The 24489-nt window shown below is 30.5% G+C and overlaps 1 protein-coding gene across 11 annotated transcripts in view; it reads left to right on the forward strand.

Moving 5' to 3' along the window:
* Positions 1-24489, forward strand: part of Msp300 (Muscle-specific protein 300 kDa) — a 151882-nt gene that overhangs the window by 40142 nt on the left and 87251 nt on the right. For 10 of the 11 annotated variants that reach the window (XM_088182736.1, XM_088182737.1, XM_088182738.1 and 7 more), the window contains exon 1: positions 7114-7728. The exons of the other annotated variant lie outside the window; for it this stretch is intronic. In XM_088182736.1, the coding sequence (XP_088038862.1) occupies positions 7146-7728 (583 nt within the window). In that variant the 5' untranslated portion in view covers positions 7114-7145. Of the gene's footprint in view, positions 1-7113; positions 7729-24489 lie in introns of those variants that run through there. 11 annotated transcript variants of the gene reach the window in all.

Below are 24489 nucleotides of genomic sequence, written 5' to 3' on the forward strand. Positions count from 1 at the left end.
CTTTATATCTCGCGTGGGTAGAGGACACTATCAAAAGGCTAGAGAATAATGTAAACATTTTAAGACGCTGCAAAACTGGATTTATTGTTGAGTGAGCTGGTTTGCGTTCTAGGAGAATATATACATTACAGTGATTTCATTTAAGACTATTATGCGAAACTTGTAGTAATTTAATTCGATAAGGTACAGTGCAAATATGGTCGGCGAAATTTGTTAAAATAAGCTGTTCTTTGATTTTGGGTAGTAGCTGGAGTACAAAATGATTGCTTAAACATTTTAAAAATGTTTATGTTTTAATGACGAACAAATATAAATTGATGAAAGTCATTATAATAATATTAGATAAGAGTAATTTTAATAAAAAAATAAACATTTATTGTAGTCGCTTTGTATTATTCGATAAATTTACTCATCCAACCTTTCTAATGCCTCGAATCACATATGGGGGTCAGTCGCTTCGCGACCGTATTGCCAAAAGCCACGTACGGGGCTCTCACAAAAACTCTCACTTACGCTACGAAATAATATTACAATACTATTTAGGTATATAGTAATCCATGAATAAACGTTTAAAATTATTACCAGTTAAATAACTCTCTTATAAATTACTAAAATTAATGTAATTCTTTTAAACGCCGACGGAGGTGTCATTAGCCACTTGTGCTTTTGTATTATATGCAATTTATTATTTAATAACAATTGATAATTAGCTAAGAATTAGATTTTTTTAAAAGATATTTGGATGAAGGGATATTTAATTTTATATTGATGATATGGATAATATTATACATTTTGCTGCTTTTTCTATAAAATTGACTTAAAAATGTGTTAATATGTTTTAAATTATAACATTATGGAAGCAATCTATTGATTCGGAAAAATATTTTGTTACTTGTAAATTTGTATTAAATTAAGGACTTCTATATATTTTTACTATCGGGTGTAATAGTGCCAATTATATTCATTTTATGCGCAAGTATGCGCATTTACTGTAGGATTCTATTTTTCGGGAATATTTTTTAAATAAAAGTGTTTTGATAACCGTCAGTAGTTAAACACACTCTTTAAGAAAGCTTACTAGATATATTATTTAAAATAAGTTATCTTATTTTTAAAGCTTTCTTGTGGATTATGTATTGTTACTTTCGTCTACACATTCAAAATTAATATTTTGTTTTATTCCTGCGAGTTTTATGTACATAGATTTCTTAAAAGATGCAGAGGGACTTATAACGCGACTTAAAAAATCAATGCCGTATCATTAAAGTAAAGAGGTAAAAAAACGTTTGAAAGTTGAAATGAAATTAAATTTCAATTTAAAAAAAATATGTTTTTTGGTCATTTATATGGGTTTTTGAGGACACGATAACTGCCGTAGTTTTGAAAATAGATCTTGTAAATAACTCGTTTTAGTTCGTTAGCCGACTTTATTTGCCACCTTGTCCCAAAATGCCGGGTATAAAAAATGCAAAAACTAAAACATATTTATAAAAAGAAATTTAATAACTCTGTTTAAAAATCTTAGAGGAAAACAGTAAAAAGGTTCTTTAATAGATATTAAAATAATATAAAAAATGAAAATGAAAATTTTATCTACTTTTCTATAGAAATTTGGTCCTACAACCAATAATTTTGTTAATTCTTTTACCCCAGATTATACTTTTTTAAATCCATGCATACGATAATCTTTTAAATATATATTGGTAACCACAAAATAATACTTATGTTTTCGCCCGCCAACAAATTTTTTTTTGAAAATTTGACGGTTATAACTACGCGTTTATTTTGTTTCTTTGGCATTTGGACCGGCTTATACTATGCCCACGAATTGTATCATACGCTATTTGTGCCAACATTGCATTGACCTGTTAACATTAACTGAGAGATTAATACGCATCGAAATTTGCCGAGCTTGTTCGATTAATATAGCGGCTTTATCGCGCCAGTTAAGATTAACAAAACTTGCGAAAGTTGCGCTAGTCATTTGCATTAATGCACTATTACCATAATTTATTGACTTGTGTATCCAATAGACCGGTGAGGGTATCGCGTAACCGCAAACTTGAGCTTCAGGTGGTAGTGGTTTATTTATATCGATAATTTAATAACATACATTAACGAATTGACATAATCGTTGCGCAACGTAACTGTCCAATAAAAGTTCGCAAATGTATGAAGACCCAATTATCATAGCTTCATAGCCATTTTTTTTTGAAACGATAAAGATCTGACTGCTGGTGGCTGCCTTCACGGTTTGTCGAGATGCGAACACAATGGGGAACAGGTTTTTCAGGCATGCATATAATAAAATATATTGTGGAACAATGGTGTATATGTGTGTGCATGTCATGGCGCACTTGGTAAATGTGCCGCGTCAGGCTACCGTGAAAGTCACCATACATTATTTCGTTCACGTAACTATGCATGCATGTACTTTCTTATGCAACGCTGCTCTTGGGGTTGTTGTATCTGTGTCCGCTGGCGAACTTTGACCCTCAATTGGGGGTTGCATTTTGCGCATGTGCGGCAATCTGTCAGAAGAGCAGCAGCTGTCAGGGTGACAGCGAGGAGGAAGCTGCAGACACAACAGAGCCACGTGTCTGGCATTGGTATATTGATCCGGAACAGATGATGGACCCGCGCGTTGGGTTTAATTTCGTATGGGGTGTGTTGTTTGAAAAGCGTCTTTACATTTATTCGTATTCTTTTAATACATGTAAATGTTGCATTTTGTCTATTAATTTCAGTAGTGTATCATTTGATTATGTTTTAAGCGGTTAAATCATAGTTTTATGCCCTAAGATAAAACTTTTTATATATTTTTATTCACAGTCCTTTTATTTTGATATTATGATACAGTATCCATTTATATCCTGTTCACAATGCTTAAAATATATAGGGATATATCATATATATTGTTTAAATGTGGTGAAACACCATTACTAATATATACAAAAATATAACGGGTTTCATAAAAGGAATAAAAAAACACCTTCGTACATATAGAAATAAATTATAATATTAAGACTTTATTATTGTATATTTTTATTTTTTCTTTCTGTTATGTATTTTTTATATATTTTTATATATGTTTACTAAATTTGTTAGATGTAAAGATTAGCTATTAAGCTAAATAAATTAATAAAATAAATAAATAATAAATAATACATATCATATCCACATTGAATAAAACAAACCGTTTGTACCAATTAATAGTATTAATTTTAAATACTTAATAATATATTTATATCTTATAATACATTGATTATAGTAGACAATTTTGTATTTTTAATTTTGAACCAAAAGTCCATTGGGGATGCTGTCTGCGCAGCCTCCTCCCTGACCTGGCATTTTGGGTTCAATGCTACGTTGAAGGATATTCGCATTTTCGCGATGCTCAAGAAAAAATTCAAGGTGCATGTTAGTGCTATTACGTTACGCAGAAAATTCATATATAGCACAAATGAAATGCGTCATGTGAGAATTTTAAATTTTACAAAAACAGGTTTTAGAATAAAAATCATATCCATAGCAATGACATAATACGACATTGACAGCGATCGAAGGTCAAGTGTATTTCATCTTACACTCTCACCACACACATCAATAACATCTTCAATTCTCACTTAATTGGAATGTGGGATGAATTAAACCAATTAGATGAAATCATGCATGTAGTTTTTTAATTCATACTCTCATTTTTTTGTAGTTACGTAACTTTTTAATAAATAAAACAGGTTTTTCGCTTATTATTTAATAGATTAATCCGTAGTTGATTTAATGGTGGATTAAAAAATACTTTCACTTAATATATATTCATGTCATACAGTAAATTCTATGTTAGAACTGGATTTTCATGTAACCGTTGAGGTCAAGAATTCTCGGTGATATCATTGGTGTCGCGTTATTGAATCAGACGTGCAAATTGAAGCAATGTTTATCTTTTATATGTTTATCACATTCCGCGGGCGTCGACGATATGTAGATTGTTCAACGGTAGAAGCTTTCGATCAGAGATAAACTTTAACTTTGTTCATCACGGGTAGCAGACAGAAACATCCGCTGCGAAATTAATTAACGCTTTTATTATAGTGAGTCAAAAGGCTTGAAATCGGTCTGACACACAGGACTCGAAATGGTCACAGACGCAAAGGTCAAAAAATACGGTCGATATCGCGTGTCCAGAATACACAAGCACTGCTACTGACCAATCGATGAAACAGGCCACATTATCGTGGACGTTGAATCTACCCCACGGCTTTGGCTCGGTTGTGTAGTTTAGAGGGAGATAGAGAGGCCTCCTTTTGTGAGGAATTTCGTTGCTTCTCAAAGATCGCTCGCCGAGACGGTCATTCTCGGCAAGGCCTTGAATTTTAAAATTTACGAGCAATACTGATTTGGTGTTGGCATTGGGTACGACCTCTCATTGTCTCGCCAGAGTGTGTATATAAAATAATAATAAAAAAAATGTATTAAGTAAGGAAATATGCCCGAAGGAAAATGTTCTATACGCGCTCAATCCATGTATGATAATAATTATAATCTTTAAATGCCACGATCTAGAATAGCTAGAATATTAACATGGTTGGGTATCGCTATTCTTAATTGATCTGAATTTTTTATCCGAACTGGCGCCATTCAACATTTTTTGTTTTATTCCTACTGTATAATTTATGTTATCAATCGCGGTTTTTTTTATCAGCTTAATTGCATATGAATCATGTAAAGTGCACAAAAAGATAAGCGATAACGTAATATTTTTTGGTGTGAATTGAAGGTAAACTTATGTTTTTGAGTAGCAGTGAGCATATGCGTTCAATGTTAACCGAAATAACTACGTAAAATCACCCCATATTTTTCACATCCCAGATGTGTATTTGAATGATTGTACAAAAAATGGTATAGTTTGTGGGGGAAGTAGAGACTTAAAAAAATATATGTTTGCACTTAAATAATATATAAGACGTAGAACCGTATTGATTTTTTAATAAGAACGATTCATGTAAAATAAGTAGGTTTTTACGGTAACCCGTAGAAATGTTATATCTTATAATATTCGTATCATATAGTTACAATTTAAAGACAAGTTTAATTTGTATCATTCATCAAATATTTATAATTTAGGTTATCTCAATTTCTTCTTCACGTTTTATTTTATATTCTTACATTTATATACATTTTTAATTGTAATTATTAAATTAATTATTGTTTATAACGTATAAAAAAATGCATTTCGGTTGTAAAATCAGACATGGAGAAACGAAAGTTTGGGCAGTCTCTATATAATAAATTTTCATGACTGGACTATTTTTTCTCTTGAATTGCAATGTTAAACGTTGACGGCACGATTTTATTGGTTTTGACGTGGATTTTTGACTTCTGAGAAGTGATAATTATTTTTGCGCCCTCCTATTATATTCGGCTTAGATATTCCTCGTTTGTTTTTCACTCATTGAAAATTGTAATATTGCTAAAAAATCGTGAATTATATTGTAGCTTCTTATCTTTCCATATTTTGAGTCCATTGAGTTCATAAGACTTGATTATATTTTATTTTAATATTATATGTTCATTTTAAATAGTCTAGCATAATACTTACTATTATAAACTCTATAACGAAGGTTAATAAATTCTTTAAAGGAGTTTTGTCATTTTGCCGTTAGAGCTTAGGCAAGGAATCTTCTTATGTTTCTACAATTTTTTGTAACTTTTTTGTATAAATATTCACTATTAAACTTTCACTTACGTAACAACAGGTTCGTATGTAGTCCTGCCACCCCTCACAATCATTTGACATGAACTACTTTAGAGTTATGCAATATTATACTCTTAAATAAAATCAAAGCATATCGTCGTTCGCATAAAGTGCATAGTTTCAAAAAATATATTTATTATTTTGCCTAACGCAGAAATAATCTTAGATAAATATGCAATAATACATCAAACGACCACTCATAATCTTCATGTTTTAAATAACTTGTACAAGATCTAAGCATATGGGAAGAAATCGCGTTTTAGTGGTTTAATAATATTGGATATTAGCAAATTGTAAACGGCATAAATGACAAAAGAAAATTTCGCTTTTAAATATAACCGACCGTTTAACAAACACAAAAAGACAATAAACTGTATAATAGCAGGTATTGAAACCTGAAATTTCACGGTTACTATATGTATGCAACAACATACACAAGCACCTGTCTGACAGTTAAACTATTCTAATAAAATCTCTATATATAAAAAAGTAAACGTGTGTGTGTGTTTCGGCATAACTATGGAACGTCTGAAGCAATTTCAACCAGACTTTGTACACATACTATGTATGAATTACGATCTGGGTTAAACATCTCTAAGCCCGTAGAGCAGAGGTGACATGAAAAAAATTATATTGGTATCAAATTCATAGTTTTCGGGGTCGCTGAAATAAATAGTGACACTTCAGAAGCCGTTTAAATATAAGTTAACAATTGAAATGACAATTAAGCTCAGTATTACTTAAACTTTTACTGCAACTGGAGCTTTCCACTTTTCTGAAGCCCTGAACTCGCATCCAGCGGAGCTAACGCCAAATGCAGAGAAAAGCAGCAGCTTCCACTTCGATTATCAGATCTGGCATAGCTAAGAAAACACTAAAGGCACCAAGAGTTCAACTCGATTTAAGACTTTATATATATTTATTATAATATCCATTTGGCTTAAAATAATTTATAAATCTTTTCCTTAAATCATTGGCTACTATATATAATACATATGTAATGTACACATTATATATTAACACTTATTGTATACGGTGTTAAAAATTGAGTTACCCAAAAAGTTAACTACAAAAGTTTAAAAGTATCCACAGAACGGAAGTAAACCGTCGTCCCAAGTTGAACATAATGTCATAATTTTAACCGAAGCACGCGACGTTAAAACGCGTTATCTCCACTTTCGAAGTTGGATGGCACATACTATCACACATGAGTGCTGTGTCGAGGCGCGTATCGCATCGAATGTAGAAAGGAGAATAATAAAAAAATACGAAAACAAGAGAGGCCGGCCGGCGAGATGAGAGGCGCTTGCGCGGAGGGGGCGAGGGAACGAGGGGCCCTCAGGCCGAGCCTCCGAGTCAGTATCGAGCCGCCGAGCGAACTCGACGCCGGATGGGCGAGCGCTCCGAGCGCACGCCGCCGGGGGCAGAGTCCCCCGGCCCCCCGTCCCCCGCTACCCGCCTTCGGGACCGTGTAACATTCTACGAAAGAGTCTGGAACACCGGCTCTCCCAACCGATCCGACTCGGACGCCCCCGACGTAGTAGACGTCGCAGATATCGAGAGAAGACTCAGGGAAGAGCAGAGAAGAAAGCGAGGAGAGAGTCCCAAATTCGACGTTAAACTAAAACCGACCCCAAGATCTCCGGCAGATCTGGCGACGGGCGTCAAGCTGGTAACTTTTGAGAAGATCACCGTTCAAAAATCATCAGGAGACGCATATTCTTCGAGCGTCAGAGTCGAAACGGTCAGCAGGACTCCATCGGACGATAAAGGCATATTCGAGGATTCAGCTTATCAGAGCCAGAGTCAAGCCGTCCATAGTTCCAAAACATCATCAAAATTCCCATCCGACGAAACCTTTTCTGCGAGGAGCCACCATGACTACAAGCAGCATTCGTTCCAGAACTTGGCTGCCAGGATGGAGTTCGTTCGCAGCAAGTCCGAGTATGACTCTCACATCGCCGAAATCAGAGGTAAATTGAAGCCGGCCGGTTAAACAGCTGATAAGGCCCGGCTTTTTGATCAGCTGAGTTCAGACCTCTCCGTATGCGCAAGCACGCACCGTGCGTTTTGAATCAATACGCAAAGGTCGTACGTTTAATTCCGGGTAAATGGTACAAAAACATGGATATACTTTACTGCCATAACAAAATAGATAATCTCATCTTCATGATTAAGATATTGGCTTACAACCACCGTTTGGCTAATTTTTTTCTAACAAGAAATCAAAACTTTTCATTTATTGATCTGATGACATATTTTATTTGGTCAGTCCTTCTACGCATCTATTTATATATTATTATATATCTGAATAACTATATATTTTCCCTTCAAGCATTTTAACAAACATTTTTGTGTTCAGTCTATCATCAAAATAGTAGACCAGCAGTACACGCATGTTTATCTACAGCAAGTAAATTAGCATTTAGACCGCGTACACAAAATGCCATGCAATTGATTGTTTTTTATATTTCATTGTTTATTTGTTAATAATCGGTCAATCACACGTAAATGAGAGGTCATTTGAATAATTAAACAAAACAACAATAAACAATTTGATTGCGCTTAAGTACGAATTTAAATATAATGAAGGTAAACTAGCGATTTAATGCCATAACCACAAAAATTCGAGAACAGATGTTCTACTATGTGAATAGATTCATAAATTTTCAATCAAGTTTTCTATTAAAAGTTCGATTATAAAGAATATTTATTATTTTTCATACAAAAGAGACTAGGTATTTTTGGTATAATAGTTATAACTGTAAATCAGTTTAAATCACTTATTTATAATATATTAATTTATTATAATAAAATCTGCAATTAAGACATTATATTAAGGAACGAAACTAGGGCCCATTTCGCACGAATAAAATATATGTACCTACAACCGTTTATTATCATCGATAATTCGTCAATAATTTCACATTCCTCTAGCTTATTTTAGCTGTGTACTAAAACACAATTAACCTATTCATAGATAGATCGACAGTTAAATGATTTTTATTAATTTATAATCAGTAAATAATCCATTTAAATGAGTAATTCATGATTATATATGATTATTACATCGAATTTAATTTATTATTTTTTTTTTATAGATATTTTCTCTAGATATTACAATGCGTCATTTAATTTATAAACGCAGTTAAAGTTGAACTGATTTATGATATTTGATCTTATAATTTATTTTGACTATCATTGAGTTCGTTACGTAGATTATTATAATATTACAATGTAAGATATAAATTAATTTCATTAAAATTTCACGGCACACAAACTCGAGAGGGGTCATGTCCCACTTATTGCAAAGGGGAATAATCTAGAATCGCCCTCTTCTCAGAGAAATTGCGTAGTTCCCTTAACGATTTTATTCACACATACATACTTCCGCACAATTGCGCGTTTTCTCACCTCTGTCAAGCTATATACATATATATGTACATTTTTAATTTATTTATAATATCTAGGTTCATTTGTATTTATATTCTAGTTACGAAATGCTCTCTGTATGTAAAATAGTTGATACGTCGAACGTAGCCAATTAGCATAATTATGCAAACGGCGCTATGACTTCACCTTTTTTCGGACTACAGGTACGAAAGTGATTCCCACCGTGCCACACAAACACACACACCTGAGTACACGGTGACCGTGGTGTCGGCGACGATTAATCGTTTGCATTCATAGCCAAGGACTGTTTCCATTCGGCATGTGGTTGCGACTGTCGGACATGATGTCATCTCTATATGTATTAGTTGTTGTTATCTGCACATGCATGTATATGTATAGGTAGACAAGTGCTTTTTGGATGTTTGATCTAATGCACACACTGATCTGGAGTTGCGCAAATATGATCTTTGCCGATTCAGGGTCTGACGGTGTCGAGGTCTTGTGTTTAGTCGTTTTAAATCTAAAAAGTATTTTATTCGGTTTCAGTGATCTTGAATTCACAATAATTAAAATATGTCAATAAAATAATTTACGCAATAATTAAATACAAAGTCGTATCGAAGATTGAGTTGAACTCTTTGACCAGATCGGACGGTCAACAACACTACCAGAAGAGTGTTGATTTCGTTCACGTAAATCTAGTGCACTGGCCTTTGTGTCAGTGGTGTTTATTTTTGTTATAAAATGTTAACTAATATTGTGCAACATTTTGAATAACTTGAAATACTTGAAATCCTCTTTCCGTGTCTGCGTCAGAATTATCCAGTTGTCTCAGAAGTGGGTTAAACTTTGGGTTTTAGACATGAAGAGGGAAGCCGTTTTTTTATGCTCATGGTTTTGAGTTTTAATAAACTGAGTAAGTCCAAATTTAATAGCTCTGGATGCGCCCTTTGGGGTGCCAAAGGAGATTTTGTGCTCGCTCACTTTTTGCTGCAACGGCCAATTACGACAGATAGGCGTTAGTTGTATCCTCTACCGTTTTTTAATAATAAGTTTGGTACTGCGATTAACCGTTGTGTTGTAGTTTTGAACGGATTGGAAACGTATGACACTTGACATTTGAACAGGCTTAAAGCGTTATTGTGATGTACATATTTCGGGATGCAAATTCCTTGAAATTAATGACCGACACTTCAATTCAAATACATATTGTAATATATCCGTCTATTGTAACGTACGGTGTGCGCCGAGCTCTAATCCATTGTTTTATGGTAGCTTTTTTACAAAGGCCTACCGACCTGCCGGCGTTTATAACTTAATATGCGAGAGATTTTGTTTTTCTCGTTCAGTGCATCACTAATTGTTTAATCGTTGAACTCGACACTATTACGCAAAATTGTGTTTTAATAGTCCAATGGTTTAAAGTACACATTACTATTGATTCTGTGGATTGTTCTCGTTGGAACCGGAACTGAACCAAAAACGAAATGTCGGAACGAAAACCGGAGCTGAATCGAAAAAAAATATCGGTTTATTTCGGTTCGATCCATGTTCAAGCACGCAGACAAACACAATTATCTATTTTAACCATGTACAATTATTAGACATAAAAAACATATTTTAAAACTTCGGGAGGAAAATAAAAATACATATCCTAATTTATACAAAATTGAAATGATGGTTTCATGAACTGCAGTAACACAAGTTAGTGTTGAAAGGTCTTTCTTTGGCTTAAAGTTTATTTTGCGAGACAATCGAAATAATTTTTCTGATATCTAACAATTATAGGTTATAAGTTGCTGGATATATGTAATGTATATTATATAATCATCGTAAAATATGCGATTTGATGAAACATGTAAAAATGATTTCAGATTTACTTTCTATGAATGCTTTTATTATTTCTAGACTTAAAAGTTTATCATATATCGATGATTGCCTTATTTTATTTAATTAATCATTTTCTTATATATGCGAGTATTAGTCAATAAATGAGAAAATCATATTTATTACATTTTAATGTTCCTTTAAAAAATAGTGTTATATTATAGAGCATATTTTTCCATAAATTTAACTGCAATTAATATTATCCGTTCCGGTACTAACTTTTAAAAACGAGTTTATGTTTTCCTACAATTAAATAAATGATAATCTAGAAACTTAATTAGAAGTCTTTTTATAAATCTGAAAGGAAAACTTCAGCATCACAATAGTACTGTTTTTGTTATAATTTTCAAAACGTAAAGAAGTAGTTATAATAAATTGGTGTAATTAAGAGCATTTGAAAAACTATAAAAAATGATTATGTACTTGCTTTACAATTTACATAATTAAACCACAACACGAATAATCAAGTATTTGAACTTAAAAGGCATAAAAAAATATGTAATGAAATTATTAGAGGTAATCGTTAATCAATACTGCGTGTCAAAACTTTGGTGACACACGAGAAAATTTACTTTCCTTTCATTCAAACGCGATTTTGCTCCAAAAACATTTTCTATGATGTGTTTTTACCAAAAATAGTATGTTATAATAATACTGTAAACATAAAATAATCGCATAAACGTGATTCCACGACATATAATATGTATTTCTAACATATAATATAGTAATTTTCTTTAGGTATAAACAAATTATTATAATACGTTTATGCATTTTAAACCTTGTTTTTTTAACGTATATTTGAATTGCACCTATAAACATTTTATGAAAATAATAAATCTTTGAATGAGATAGTTAAAACTGTTAAAAATACCACATGCTGATAATTAAAAACGTTACATCATTTTTATATAAACACATTACGAGTGATGACTAGACATAGCAAAAGCAAACATTTTCTGATGTGTGTAGTATCATCAAGTTTTATAAAAAATGTTTATACTCTCACACACATAAGATTCGCACGTGTTTGTGTTATTTAATTATATTGCTGTTTTATTGAACCTGTTTTTTTAAAATTAGGAATTCGGTGAACACTTACTAACGAAAGTGAAATCAGTTACTAAGGAGTGTTAATTTATTTCTATCTATGTATTATGATCGATAACTCATTGACACTACTTGCTGTCAAATCTTATTTTTATTGTCTGTATTGTGATTATACATTTAAAAATAATTACAACAATGCCGTATTCATTATCTTCGAGCACTATTTATACGAGGTTATCATTATCACTAATGTCACGTATGTTGCCTTGTTCCTGGAATTATTCAACTTTAAACTTGAATTTTAAATACGTTTTACTTATAAGTATCAAGTTACTATGCATTATACGCGTAATCCTTTCAATACCTGCAATTTATACATAAGCGGATGAAATGACATGTCACATTAGTTTAGTCATACTTGTTAGAGTCACCATTAAGTACACTGTATAGTGATTGGTCAAATGGTTTATATCGTATCGCCTTATCGTCATGTTTCATCTAAAACTAATGAAAAAACTCAGGAGCTGATCAAATAAATTTGTTTTGAGATAAAACCTCTTGATGATATTGATTATTGCTTTAACGTTGGAATTTTAATATTTATTTATTAAGATGTTAAACTAATCGCGGAATGTGTTATTGTTATTATAATTAATAAGAACAATATTAATAAAAAAAACAACTTGATGCAACTTGACGTAACGTAAGTGTATGTTTGTAATTATTACTTCTCGTTTTATAACGTTATTATTAACCTTGAATTGACTACAAAGCTATAATTAATATCAGAAAATCTTTTTACTACCGGTATTTCTTTATTTCAAAAATTTAGTACTGAAATATTATTAGATTTTTATAAATTATGATAATATTTATTAAAAAAAAGAATAAAAAATATTCTTACTTTAATATTATATTATATATTAAAAAAACACAAAATTAGTATATATGTTACAGTGAATGTGTATTATCATGAGAGGTATATTTTCACTGGTCAATGACAGTTGCCAAACGTTCATTTGCTGTTAAACCCAAACCTAAACGAATTAACCAAACCCAACTTAAAATAACGAAAATTCTAAAACCAACTACAGTGAAATATTTTTGTTACGAATACCGAAATAACGAAATTCCCAATATAACGAATCTTCAATTTGTCCCTAAAAAACTTTTATACAAAATGTTCTCATTGTAACGAAGACTGATTTCGGTAAAACGAAATATTTTGATCCGAATTTAAGAATGACGTTACAACTTGACCAAATATTTCTTCGAATTCAGTTCTTCCTTGACTTGGTTTGACTGGATGTATTCACAAGCGACATTCAAAGTGTTTACATTACCGGTTTTTAACGTCTGGTCTAATATTTTCAAGCACTGTAAAATACAATAACTTTGCCAAGTACTGAACAAAGCGATTGTAGCTTATCCTCGGCTATCGTGTTTACAATGCATATGCGAAATTAGGTAGTCCGTCAATCATGTCATATGACGCTTAGAATACTTTGGCGTTAATACAAAAATTGTAAATTTACGAAGAAAATAAAACATTTTAATTTGTACGCTCAATACGTTGTCATTGAAATGTTTGATCTTTTACAATACTAATAATACAACGAAGTCCGTCAAAGCTGGTAACGAGAAGACAATTAGAAATTTATTATTCAGGTTCGTGAAAATTTTCACACATAATTTACGATTGTTTGTGAAGTAGTTCCATCATGTTTAAACCAGATGTCAAGATTGTTCTCTACCACTAGGCGTAACATATTGATTATGAGCCGGAATAAATATGTAACGTATGAAAATCATCTGGAAGGAATTTTATTATATGAGTAATATTTTCAAATAAATATTAGTCACCATGGACTTCACTGCATTTGGTGAGTCAAGGAACGAGTTTCTTAATTCCAATCAAAGAAGTTTTGTGCCGCTCTCTTTCTCGGTAACCGTTTCATAAATATTGTTTTGGATACTTCTTGACATTGTTCATAAAGTTTATTAATTTCATCGGTTGAAACGGGTGGTTTTCTAGTTTTTTGATATAAGTAAAAGCTTGCCTTTAAACTCCTCAGACCTAGTGCACATTGCAATATACAATAATTTATTAGTTGTTTTTGAAGCCATTTTCGATTAATTTTCACCGGGACATTTTGTACATTACATTGTACACCATATTATTTCAAAATACAAATTAATATTTTTCATACCCCTTTAATGTATGTTTGTACTTAATAAAATAATTTAACAAATATATTTTTTGTACGAAAAATAAAAACTCAGGTTTGAGGAAGTTAATAAAATTTAGTAAAAATAATCTATACATTTATAGAACGGTGTAAACGAAAACTTTTATAGTATCATTCGTTCAAGCTCAGATTGACATAAAAATTGCGGGTTCACGTGTATCCCAAGTGAATTTGCAATGCAAATGTGTAATACCTAAAACATAATAAATATAATAAAAAAAGTCAAAATGGATATTCGCTGTCAAGTGAGCGAAAATAATGTTAGTGAATTGACCTGAATATGTCAGGGCTAGAATGCGAAGTATTTTCATAAGTTGATATTGCTGAATAGGCGTGCGTTCATTTTACAACCATACGAGATTCACATCCTGATAAGCGTTCATATTCATAAAAATCTTATTTCAAACATTTACTAACGCAATGATGTTAATTAAAGACGTCTAAAACTCGTGCGAAATTATAGTTATTTTTGCGGTGGCATTACTGCACAATATATACGCGGTCAGTAATATATTCATCGGTTACTTAATTTGGCAGCGTGCAAATAAAGTGTATAATGCGAAATGTGCAAAAAATGATCGTTAACTACGCCCACGGGTAGTTTTTTTCTTCTCTCGATATGCGCCGAGACTGTGGGCGAAAGAACCGAAAGACGACATATACACGTATATAAATTTAATGCCGCTTGTCTGGAGCTTTTGCCATGGCTGAAGGACACAAACGCTTGACCTTAGAAAATTCAAGGTTTTCTGGAGTGACTCGGTCGTAAATTCATGTGTCGAATAATAAAAATTGACTGGAAAATATTAACTTGAAAGTACGACTTTAACATTTTAAGACGTATCACTAACTGTCGGGTATAATTTATAGCAGTAACAGTTTTCCATTTTACTATCAACTTTACATTTTGCAGCAATGAAAATTAAATAAATAAATAAGTTTTAGTTTATTTATAAAATATTACATTTTGAAGTGTTAGATAGAGGAACATAGAAGGAATTATGAAATGTGAGTTTATAAATAAAATTACACATTGAATTACTCATTGAAATAAAATATAGTATTAGCTCATTGTTTGTTTCTGTATGATTTTTTTTCTTGCGATAGTGCAACTCTATACATTTAGTCATTGCTGCACTTTTCAAGCGTTAATTTTACATATAATTAAGCCGTTAATTTTATATTTTGAAGAAAATTAAGATTAGAATTTTTATACGAATAAATGATTATTAAGTCAATGAAGAATTTATATTTTTGTAAAAAATGCAATACTAGTATCAATTGCAAAATAAAATAAACAGAGATTACTTATTTTTTGTATAATATATTATATATAAATAGTAACAAAGAAATATTCATTCAATGTACCGAAGAATCCTTGCGTGTTATTTATGGGAAACCCCTTTTTTTTGGTCGTAATGAGGGCTTTGTTTGGTTCCATCTTTTGCACTATTGTCTAGTAAGGGTTTCCCAAACTTTTTCAGCGACGGAACACTTGGCAAATCCGAAAATTTTGGCGGAACACTTAACTTATTTTTTAGTCTGGGTAATTCATAATAAAATAAAACATGTTATTAAAGAAATGTTATTAAATTTATTTAATAAACATCAAAATACTAATAAATAAAACTCCTAATGACTGATGATTTTGGGTTCTTAAATAACATTTTTTTTATATCAGGCACAATTTTGGTTAGTTGTATTTTCATATCTGCCGTGGCGTGGAGTCTATTTCTGTATTTTGTTTTTGTTGCAATATACTTCCCAAAAATCCCACTTCGCATAAATACGTCGTGGAAAACGGAAGTAAACAAATCAGAGCTTGTTTTGACACCTTGGGGAACTCTTCAGTCAGACTAGCCCAGACATCATTTAATGGCTGATATTTTTGTTTCAAATCAGAGTCGTTAACTAAATTCTCATAATCCCTTAAGCCCACTGGTTTTACTGTCACGGAAAATGGATTCCGAATCCAGGAATCGTCCTTACTAGTTTTCGGAAAATATTCCGAAAGAGTTATTTTCAAGTAATATAGGTGTTCTAAAAATACTTGTGAAGCTTTTTTATCTACTTGAAAATTTAATTCATTTAAACATTCATATCCAAGACAGGAAAACAATCAAAATTATTAGATTCTACCGATAAAATCTGAAATTGTAATTTTTTATCAAAAGATTAAATTTTATCTCTTCATATTAAAAATTGTAATACTTTTTTCTTGTAATTATAAGTTAACATCATTTTACTTTGTAAAAATATCCGCCAGATATGCAGATGTATCAACCAGGAAGGATTTGTTAAAAAATTTATAAAATGATGTTGCAAATTATTTTGTGCTTTCAAGAAGACTAATAATTCATTTCGAAGTTCATCAAGTCTTAATAGTACTTTTCCTCTGGATAGCCATCTCACTTCAGTATGTAATAAAAGTTCTTCATGTTCACTACCCATTTCATCGCACAAAATTTTAAATAATCTGGATTGAAGTGGTCTAGAGTTTACATAGTTTATCATTTTCACGACTACTTCATAACATTTTTTAAATTTGTGGAAATTTTTTTAGTCAACAGTGCATGCCTATGCAAAATACAGTGACTGCTAGTAGCATATCTAGTCACATAAATAAAATTCGTATAACAAGCACTAATATCGTGTGATTAATTAACAAAAAAAATATTGTTTAAATAGGATCAAATTTTAAAGTTAAAAAAAACAGCACCGACTTATGAAACTTTTCCCTCCAGATTTTATACACATCAATGTTGAATATTTAACATATATTTACAAGCTTATTTATCAGATTTATGAACAATTTTTATGTATTAGCAAGACTAACAATTTTTTTATTCTACTCTAAATTTTTGTGAAATATCTATTTAGGCTCCGCGGAACACCTATTTTGGATCCGCGGAACACCAGTGTTCCGCGGAACATAGTTTGGGAAACCATGGTCTAGTTGATCCTTATTGATGAACGATCATTTTTGGAACACGATCATTTTGCAACACGAATTTCAAGAATAGAATCCTCCACATAAGCATAAAAATATTTTAATAATTTGAAAATAAATCTAGCGAAGTTTAAAACTCGCTAAAAATATATTATTATTCATGCACTAAATATTGATTTGGGTTTCTTTACAATGTGTATATATTAGGTTCTTCCATATTAAGTGACCCATTTTTAGCCAGTCCGCAACAATTGTGATTGGAACAAGACGTTCGTAGTAAATAACTTATTTTTTTGTATTGTGTTCTTTATTTTTTTCTTATTTGTAGTAAAATTCGTCTTTTTCTTTTTTTAGACTACTATGCATATCGACAAAATATTAAGTATACTTTTTTCAAACTGTAAGACGTTGGTTTGAGAGATTTCTTACTGGCGATATTAACCTTTAAAATACCTCTATGTTATTGATGAAAAGTATTGAGAAATATTATTTAAGTTTATTTACAAACAACTTTTCGGATACACAGTTCTCTCATAAAATTTTCTGTTCCTGATCTGCTTTATACTATTTTAGATTTCCCTGGAAAGGTTCCTGAATTTTCCTGAGACTTTTTTTCTAATAATATTTCTTTTAACAGAAAGCGTTTTTTCACTAGTTAAATTTACTAACAACATTTATTGAAGAGAAATAAAGAGTCTGCTCCCATATAGTTTCTCAACTGTGGAAGTAAATGCATTACAAAAATTAAAGAGACAGAAAATATTTGGCAGCGTTGCCAATGTATGTTCATCTGCAAAGCAGATATTCATTGCATCGGCTACACATGTGTAATTAGACATACTAATATACTTGGTAATGCTGTGAAAGCAGCTGAAGTAAAAATGTTGGGCAGCAAGTCGAGAATTGTAAAAATCTTATATTCAAAGCACAAAACATCTGTTTACTTCAAATGCATTCAAGGTGATTTCACCCACGTCTATAAGCTGAAAGAGTGTTTTCTACAGCAGGGCTGAAATGATTAATCACCCATCATTGACATATTCTTTTGATTCAGTAAATTCACAATGGATATTTATTTATTTTTATTAAATCTTCTGTTGTAATCTGACTTGCGTAAGCCCAATGCGTTATAGTGGAGTATATAATTTAATATACAAATCTCTGCCTCGTTTTGTCCGAAACAATAGAATTTGTAAAAATTCGCGACTTATTTAGGCTTTGATTCTACGATATTGACGATTAGATAATGGGCCTAATGCTGTTTCAGTCAGTTCATCAATAGTGATAATCCAAATTGATGAACTGACTAAAACATCATTACGCCCTTATTGAGAACCATACAAGTCAGGTCAACTTTCCTTGCCGATTGATACCATATATATTTTTAATTTATCGGTAAACCTAAAATGGCAATCATTACTTATATAAATAAATATACTACCATTTAAAGTAAGGAATAACCACTTATTTACCCATAAATAATCAATGCGCATATTACTTTTTAATAAAGTGATTACAAAACTCACGAATGAACTATAATTTGCAATGAATATAATATACAATATTAAAAAAAACGTGAGTCACATTTAAATTCTTACAAAGTTAGTCACGCCTATAAGGTTGTAAAAATGTTGGGTTATTTTATAGCTTTTGAGACTTATGGTTTGTGCTTTTAACACACACGCATAAAATTTAGATATTGAACGTTACGCCTTGAACTCGACTGTGCGAAAGCCTGAACCAGTCTTCGTTAGTTTAACTTTGGTCGTGTTGCATTCTCGGTATTTATTTATGTGCGGCCGGCCAAGAATGCACCTTCGCAAGGATCGTATTGTCGTTGGCTTTCACAATCGTCACACAAATTACCCACAAAGCCAGGAGTTGAATTTCAATTTGGCATACTGATTACCCGCGTTACCATCCATCGAACGTTATTATTTTATAAATATAGATTATAGCAGATACTAGGGTACCTACGATCCTATTAAAAGTTTGGCGTGTTTGAGGCCACCGGGAAATATATTATATTTAAATTGTTTTTATGGTAATCGCATAACATTTGAATATTTCCGACGCGCTTTCACGCAATGTCTCCTCGTCAGTCGATGACCTGGAAATTGATGAATTTTCACGATACACACGAACTTCACAGTGGAAAATTCCGCCTAGCGACTAAGCTTTCTTATCTAACTCGCTTTTATGCATGTGTAAAATTATGTTAAGGAATGTTGGATTATTATTATTCTTTTTCTTCTTGTATTTTTAATACTAATTTACCTTGATTCATAAGCAGACAACATGTAGGATTTTGATGTATTTAAAAACTAGGATTAGGATATTAGTACACGTATCTAAAAAATATATAGACGTTTAAAAAACTATTCTAACGAAATATATCTATATCTACACATTAACGTTAAAAAACCGGATCGCTCTCCATAAAAGTGAGTCAATGAGATTGCTTGTTCATGCTTTGGTTGGTCGGTAAAGATTAAAGGATAATGCGCGGTAGCTATGATAATATTCACATTTATATACTAGGCGAGTTAAGATGAGCTTTCGATGTTTTTATAGAGACATTGCACCATAAATTGATAAGATAAAAACATCCGTCTGGAAAATTAATTCTGTCTCGCTTTAAACGTTCCACTAACATTGCCTTCATTTTCATCGCAGTTTTTACTGATCCAAATTCATTAGCAGCATAATATTGCTACAAACATTTCGAATTGTTTTATTTCACAACATACTCATTATGAGACATGTGTCCATTATTTTGTATTATTTACTATTATATAACAGAATATGCAGCAGTTAATATGAGATTTTATATTTATTTAAAAAATAATCACTAAATGTTAAATGTTATTTTAAATACACACGTGTCCAAAAAAAATAATACCAAACAAATATATTAAAAACATAAGATGTTATTATTTGATCAATTTATATGTCATTATTTAATAGAGTGGTTGTTTTTACGTCTCCACTGATTGTTATCTCAACAATTTTATATTTTTTTTTTACAGCAACACATGTCCCTAACTAAAATTCTAACAAATATAGTTTTGATTCTTAATTAAATATAATAAATATGCTGTAATTAGAATAATAACTTTTTGATGACCAATATTGAATTATATTTTTTTAATAATCATTTTATTTAAAAATAAATCTATTCATAGGTGTATATGAAACATAACTGATATTAATTCTATACGTCAAATGCGTCAATTAGATTTATAATATTAATTGATGTTTTTCTTTATGGGAGAAATATTATATATACAAATTTAATATTTCTAATACGACCACTAGTCGATCTGAAATATAAGTATTATAATCCAAAGCGATGTGGGATATAGCATTAAAACAAATCGAGTTGTTAATGTTAGTTTCGGCTAGGATTACAGATGTATGAAATATCGAATCAAATGATTTATGCGCTCGTTTTCCTTAAGCAATATAAAAATATACGACATTCGTGCGGTTGTTGTTTTTTTTTGTTCAGTGCGTGCATCTGCCTCAAATTACGGGATAAAATCGAAATACGGTCGCGTTTTCCGAAAAAATTCAAGATATATCCTCGACTCGCATGTCTACTGGCTATTTTATTGTATAAAGAAAACATTTCTACTTATCGTTTGTCTTTCTGGTAGGAGGGAATTGCGGATAGTCGACCACTTTTCCGTTTCGTTTATTGATATATTATATTTGGCAGAGAATATATCAGTTGTTAGGCTTTTTAAAATTTAGCTTTTAATGGATTATTAATCCTTTCAGATGTTAACTATATCGCATGTTTATGGGTATCTTTTTTTTGAAATGACATATTGAGTAACGAGTAAAGTGTTTATTGGCCGTAATTGCCTTCCCTTATACGTGATAATAATTCACGGCGGAGTTATTATCTACCATAAATTCTGATTTTATAACCAATTTTTTTATGGTTACTAAATTTATTATCCTGCCACATACATGTACGTTGTATATAATATTTACTCTGTTTTATTTTAATTTACTTTGTGTATGAATTTGGGTAAATGTTATATGAAAATAATTGTTTTATGAAATTTAACTTTTATTTTTAATTTAAATTAAATATGAAACATAAGTAAATATAAAATAAAAACTATATGATGTTTTTGGTGTGTACTGTTAAAAATGTACGGTGCAATAGTGGTTCTAAAAAAATGTGCTGTGAACGAGAGCCTTAAAGACGAAGGAGGTCGTAAGCGTCCTTCTTTAATTGTTATTTGTTATTTGTTTTGTATATTAATGATATAGTTAATAACGTCAAAAAAATGTAAAATTCATCTATTTGCGGATGACACATTAATGTATTGCATAGGTGATAACATTAAAGAAATTGTAAATAATTTAAATAATGAATTAAGTATATTAGAAATATGGTTAAAGAATAATGTACTTAAATTAAATGAGAATAAAACTAAATGTATGTTTATTAATTATAAAAATGTTTTAGATAATAGTAGCAAAATAGTAATAAATAACTCTAGTATAGAAATAGTGGATAATATAAAATATTTAGGAGTAATTGTTGATACAAAATTAAATTTTAAAGAACATTGTAATTACATATTAAAAAAAATTAGTAGAAAAATAGGTTTATTATCTAGATTAAGAAATATATTAAGTATAAATACAAAAAAAATAATTTATAATAGTATAATATTGCCCCATTTTAATTATTGTGCAACACTATTAAATATGTTAAATAAATTAGATAAACAAATGTTGCAAAAATTACAAAATAGGGCAATGAGAGTAATTTTAAATAAAAATAGATTAACTAATTGTAAAAGTATGATTGATAGATTAGAATGGTTGAATGTTCAAGAAATATTGAGTATGAATGTTTTAGTATTTATATATAAGTTAGAAAATAATATATTACCAAAATATTTTAATAAGTATTTAATAAGAAATAAAGATGTACATAAATATAATACTAGAAATAGAGAAAATTTAAAGATAATTAAGTATAAGAAAACGAGTACGGCTAGGGGAATTATGTACGGAGGTTTTAATTTATATAATAGTCTTCCAAGAGAAATCCGAAACAGCAAAAATATAACGGGTTTCATAAATGGAATAAAAAAACACCTTCGTACATATAGAAATAAAATATTATAATATTAAGTCTTTATTATTGTATATTTTTTCTTTCTGTTATGTATTTTTTATATATTTTTATATATGTTTACTAAATTTGTTAGATGTAAAGATTAGCTATTAAGCTAAATATATTAATAAAATAAAATAAATAAATAATAATAATTGATAGCGATTAACTAAATGTTACATCATAACCATATAAAATGATTTAAGAGCTTGCACAAAAGTAAGAAGTTTGTAATCTAATGGTTATTAATTAAAACAGCTAATAAAATAAAAAAAAGCTTGACAAATGGGTGCAGCACGAACTTGATAAAAGTTGGTTCTGCACTTCTTTACGCAAAAAGAACGGTCTATTTTTCCATCGTAGTCGATCCTTTATAAAGGAAAGTGTTTTACACAATAGTTAAACACAAATAATGCCATATTGTATTTCAAGAAACCGACTATTTAGTGGTACTTTTAAAACTCTGGCGAAAACCATTCCAGCTGAGAGCTATTGTAAAAAAAAATCGATTTGAACGTTTGATCTCCGCGTAGGTCAATCATAAAGGTTTAAATTTTCTTGCAGGTCAATGCGTGACCTACATGATTGACCCTCCAAAAGTTGAATGAGTTGGACTATGTAATATTGCTTCATTCACCATACACACCAGACATCACAATAGATTATTACTTGTTTAAGCATTTCGACAACTTCTTACAGGGGTCTTTAACAACCAAGCTGTTGCCGGAAGTGCATATCGAAATTGATTAAACTCCAAAACTAAATCAGTGCTTATTGTATTTTAATTAAAAGATCATGAAACACAATTCTTTTTTTAGCATCCTAATAAAAATATTTTACAAATATATAATTTTTAATATAATTTTATGCATATTTTGATAATAAAATAGAGATGATATTTCATGTCAGTTTACAATTTAGTTGCACGCAAACTAATGTAATATTACTTTGTCTATCATTTCAAACATAATTGCATAACGATGTAAATTAGACCAATTCTTCAACAGATTTATAAAACATTTTTTAAAATAAAAACATGCTCGAATATACTGTGCCAAATTTTAAAATATATTCAAGCAAGAGCATGTTAACTATCTAGTTAAAGGCATTGCCGTAAATCTTAAATGATATTTGACACCATATAAAAGTGTAGTTAACATATTTATTACTCGCTGTTTCTATATATTCTGCATTGTGCTTAAAGTGACTACTTACATTAGTGCATATTTATTTTATTTATTATAAACTATTATCACATTTTACAATTAATAGATGTCAATATGAAGGACGAACTCGATTTTATTTTCATTATTCATCACGATATTTCTACATAAGATTGGAAAAATCTAGGAAAAACTAACGACGTTCGAGTGAAATTATAATTTATGGATTTTGATTTATTTTATACTTCTGAATGCTTTGAAATTAATGATTAATTTGCACATTTTGACTAGGCAGTGGAGTAATTTATGATAGCAATTATTGTCACCAATGACGAAAAATGGGTCATACACTATAGAGCAATTTGAAACGGTTTTTCCGAAGAACATGACTATCTAAATTAAGCTACATACTAAAAAATGTACTATTAAATGTACAAGTGAAACAAAATGTATTGTTAACAACTATAAAAATGAATATATAATAACTAACTTCAGTCAATAGAATATGCGTCAAACTGCAACATGATAATGCCAAATCCCATGCAGCATAAATAGCCTAATAAAAAATATAGCAGTTCGACTGGGAAGTTTAACCTCATCCACCATATTCACCCGATATTGCCCCATTGCAGTATCATTTATTTAGAACTATAGGTCATAAATTATAAGTGATGTTAAACCACAGCCAGTGCGTTGTTATAATAGAGGAATCGAAATTTTACAGAAGATATAAAAAAATGTCATATCATATGTATTTAACTTTGTTATATCAGTAATGTGTCTGCTATACTTTTTAAAGAATAATTTACGTGATAAGGTTATACACTATATTTAGTAATTGGAAAACTTTTTATGTCGTTCCATATTTTTTTTAGTATAATCGCTGTAAGTAAATCGAT

This window comes from Plectrocnemia conspersa, unplaced genomic scaffold (genome assembly GCF_051122295.1).
Source record: "Plectrocnemia conspersa isolate PC_06_02 unplaced genomic scaffold, ASM5112229v1 ptg000003l, whole genome shotgun sequence".
In the NCBI taxonomy this organism is placed as follows: domain Eukaryota; kingdom Metazoa; phylum Arthropoda; class Insecta; order Trichoptera; family Polycentropodidae; genus Plectrocnemia; species Plectrocnemia conspersa.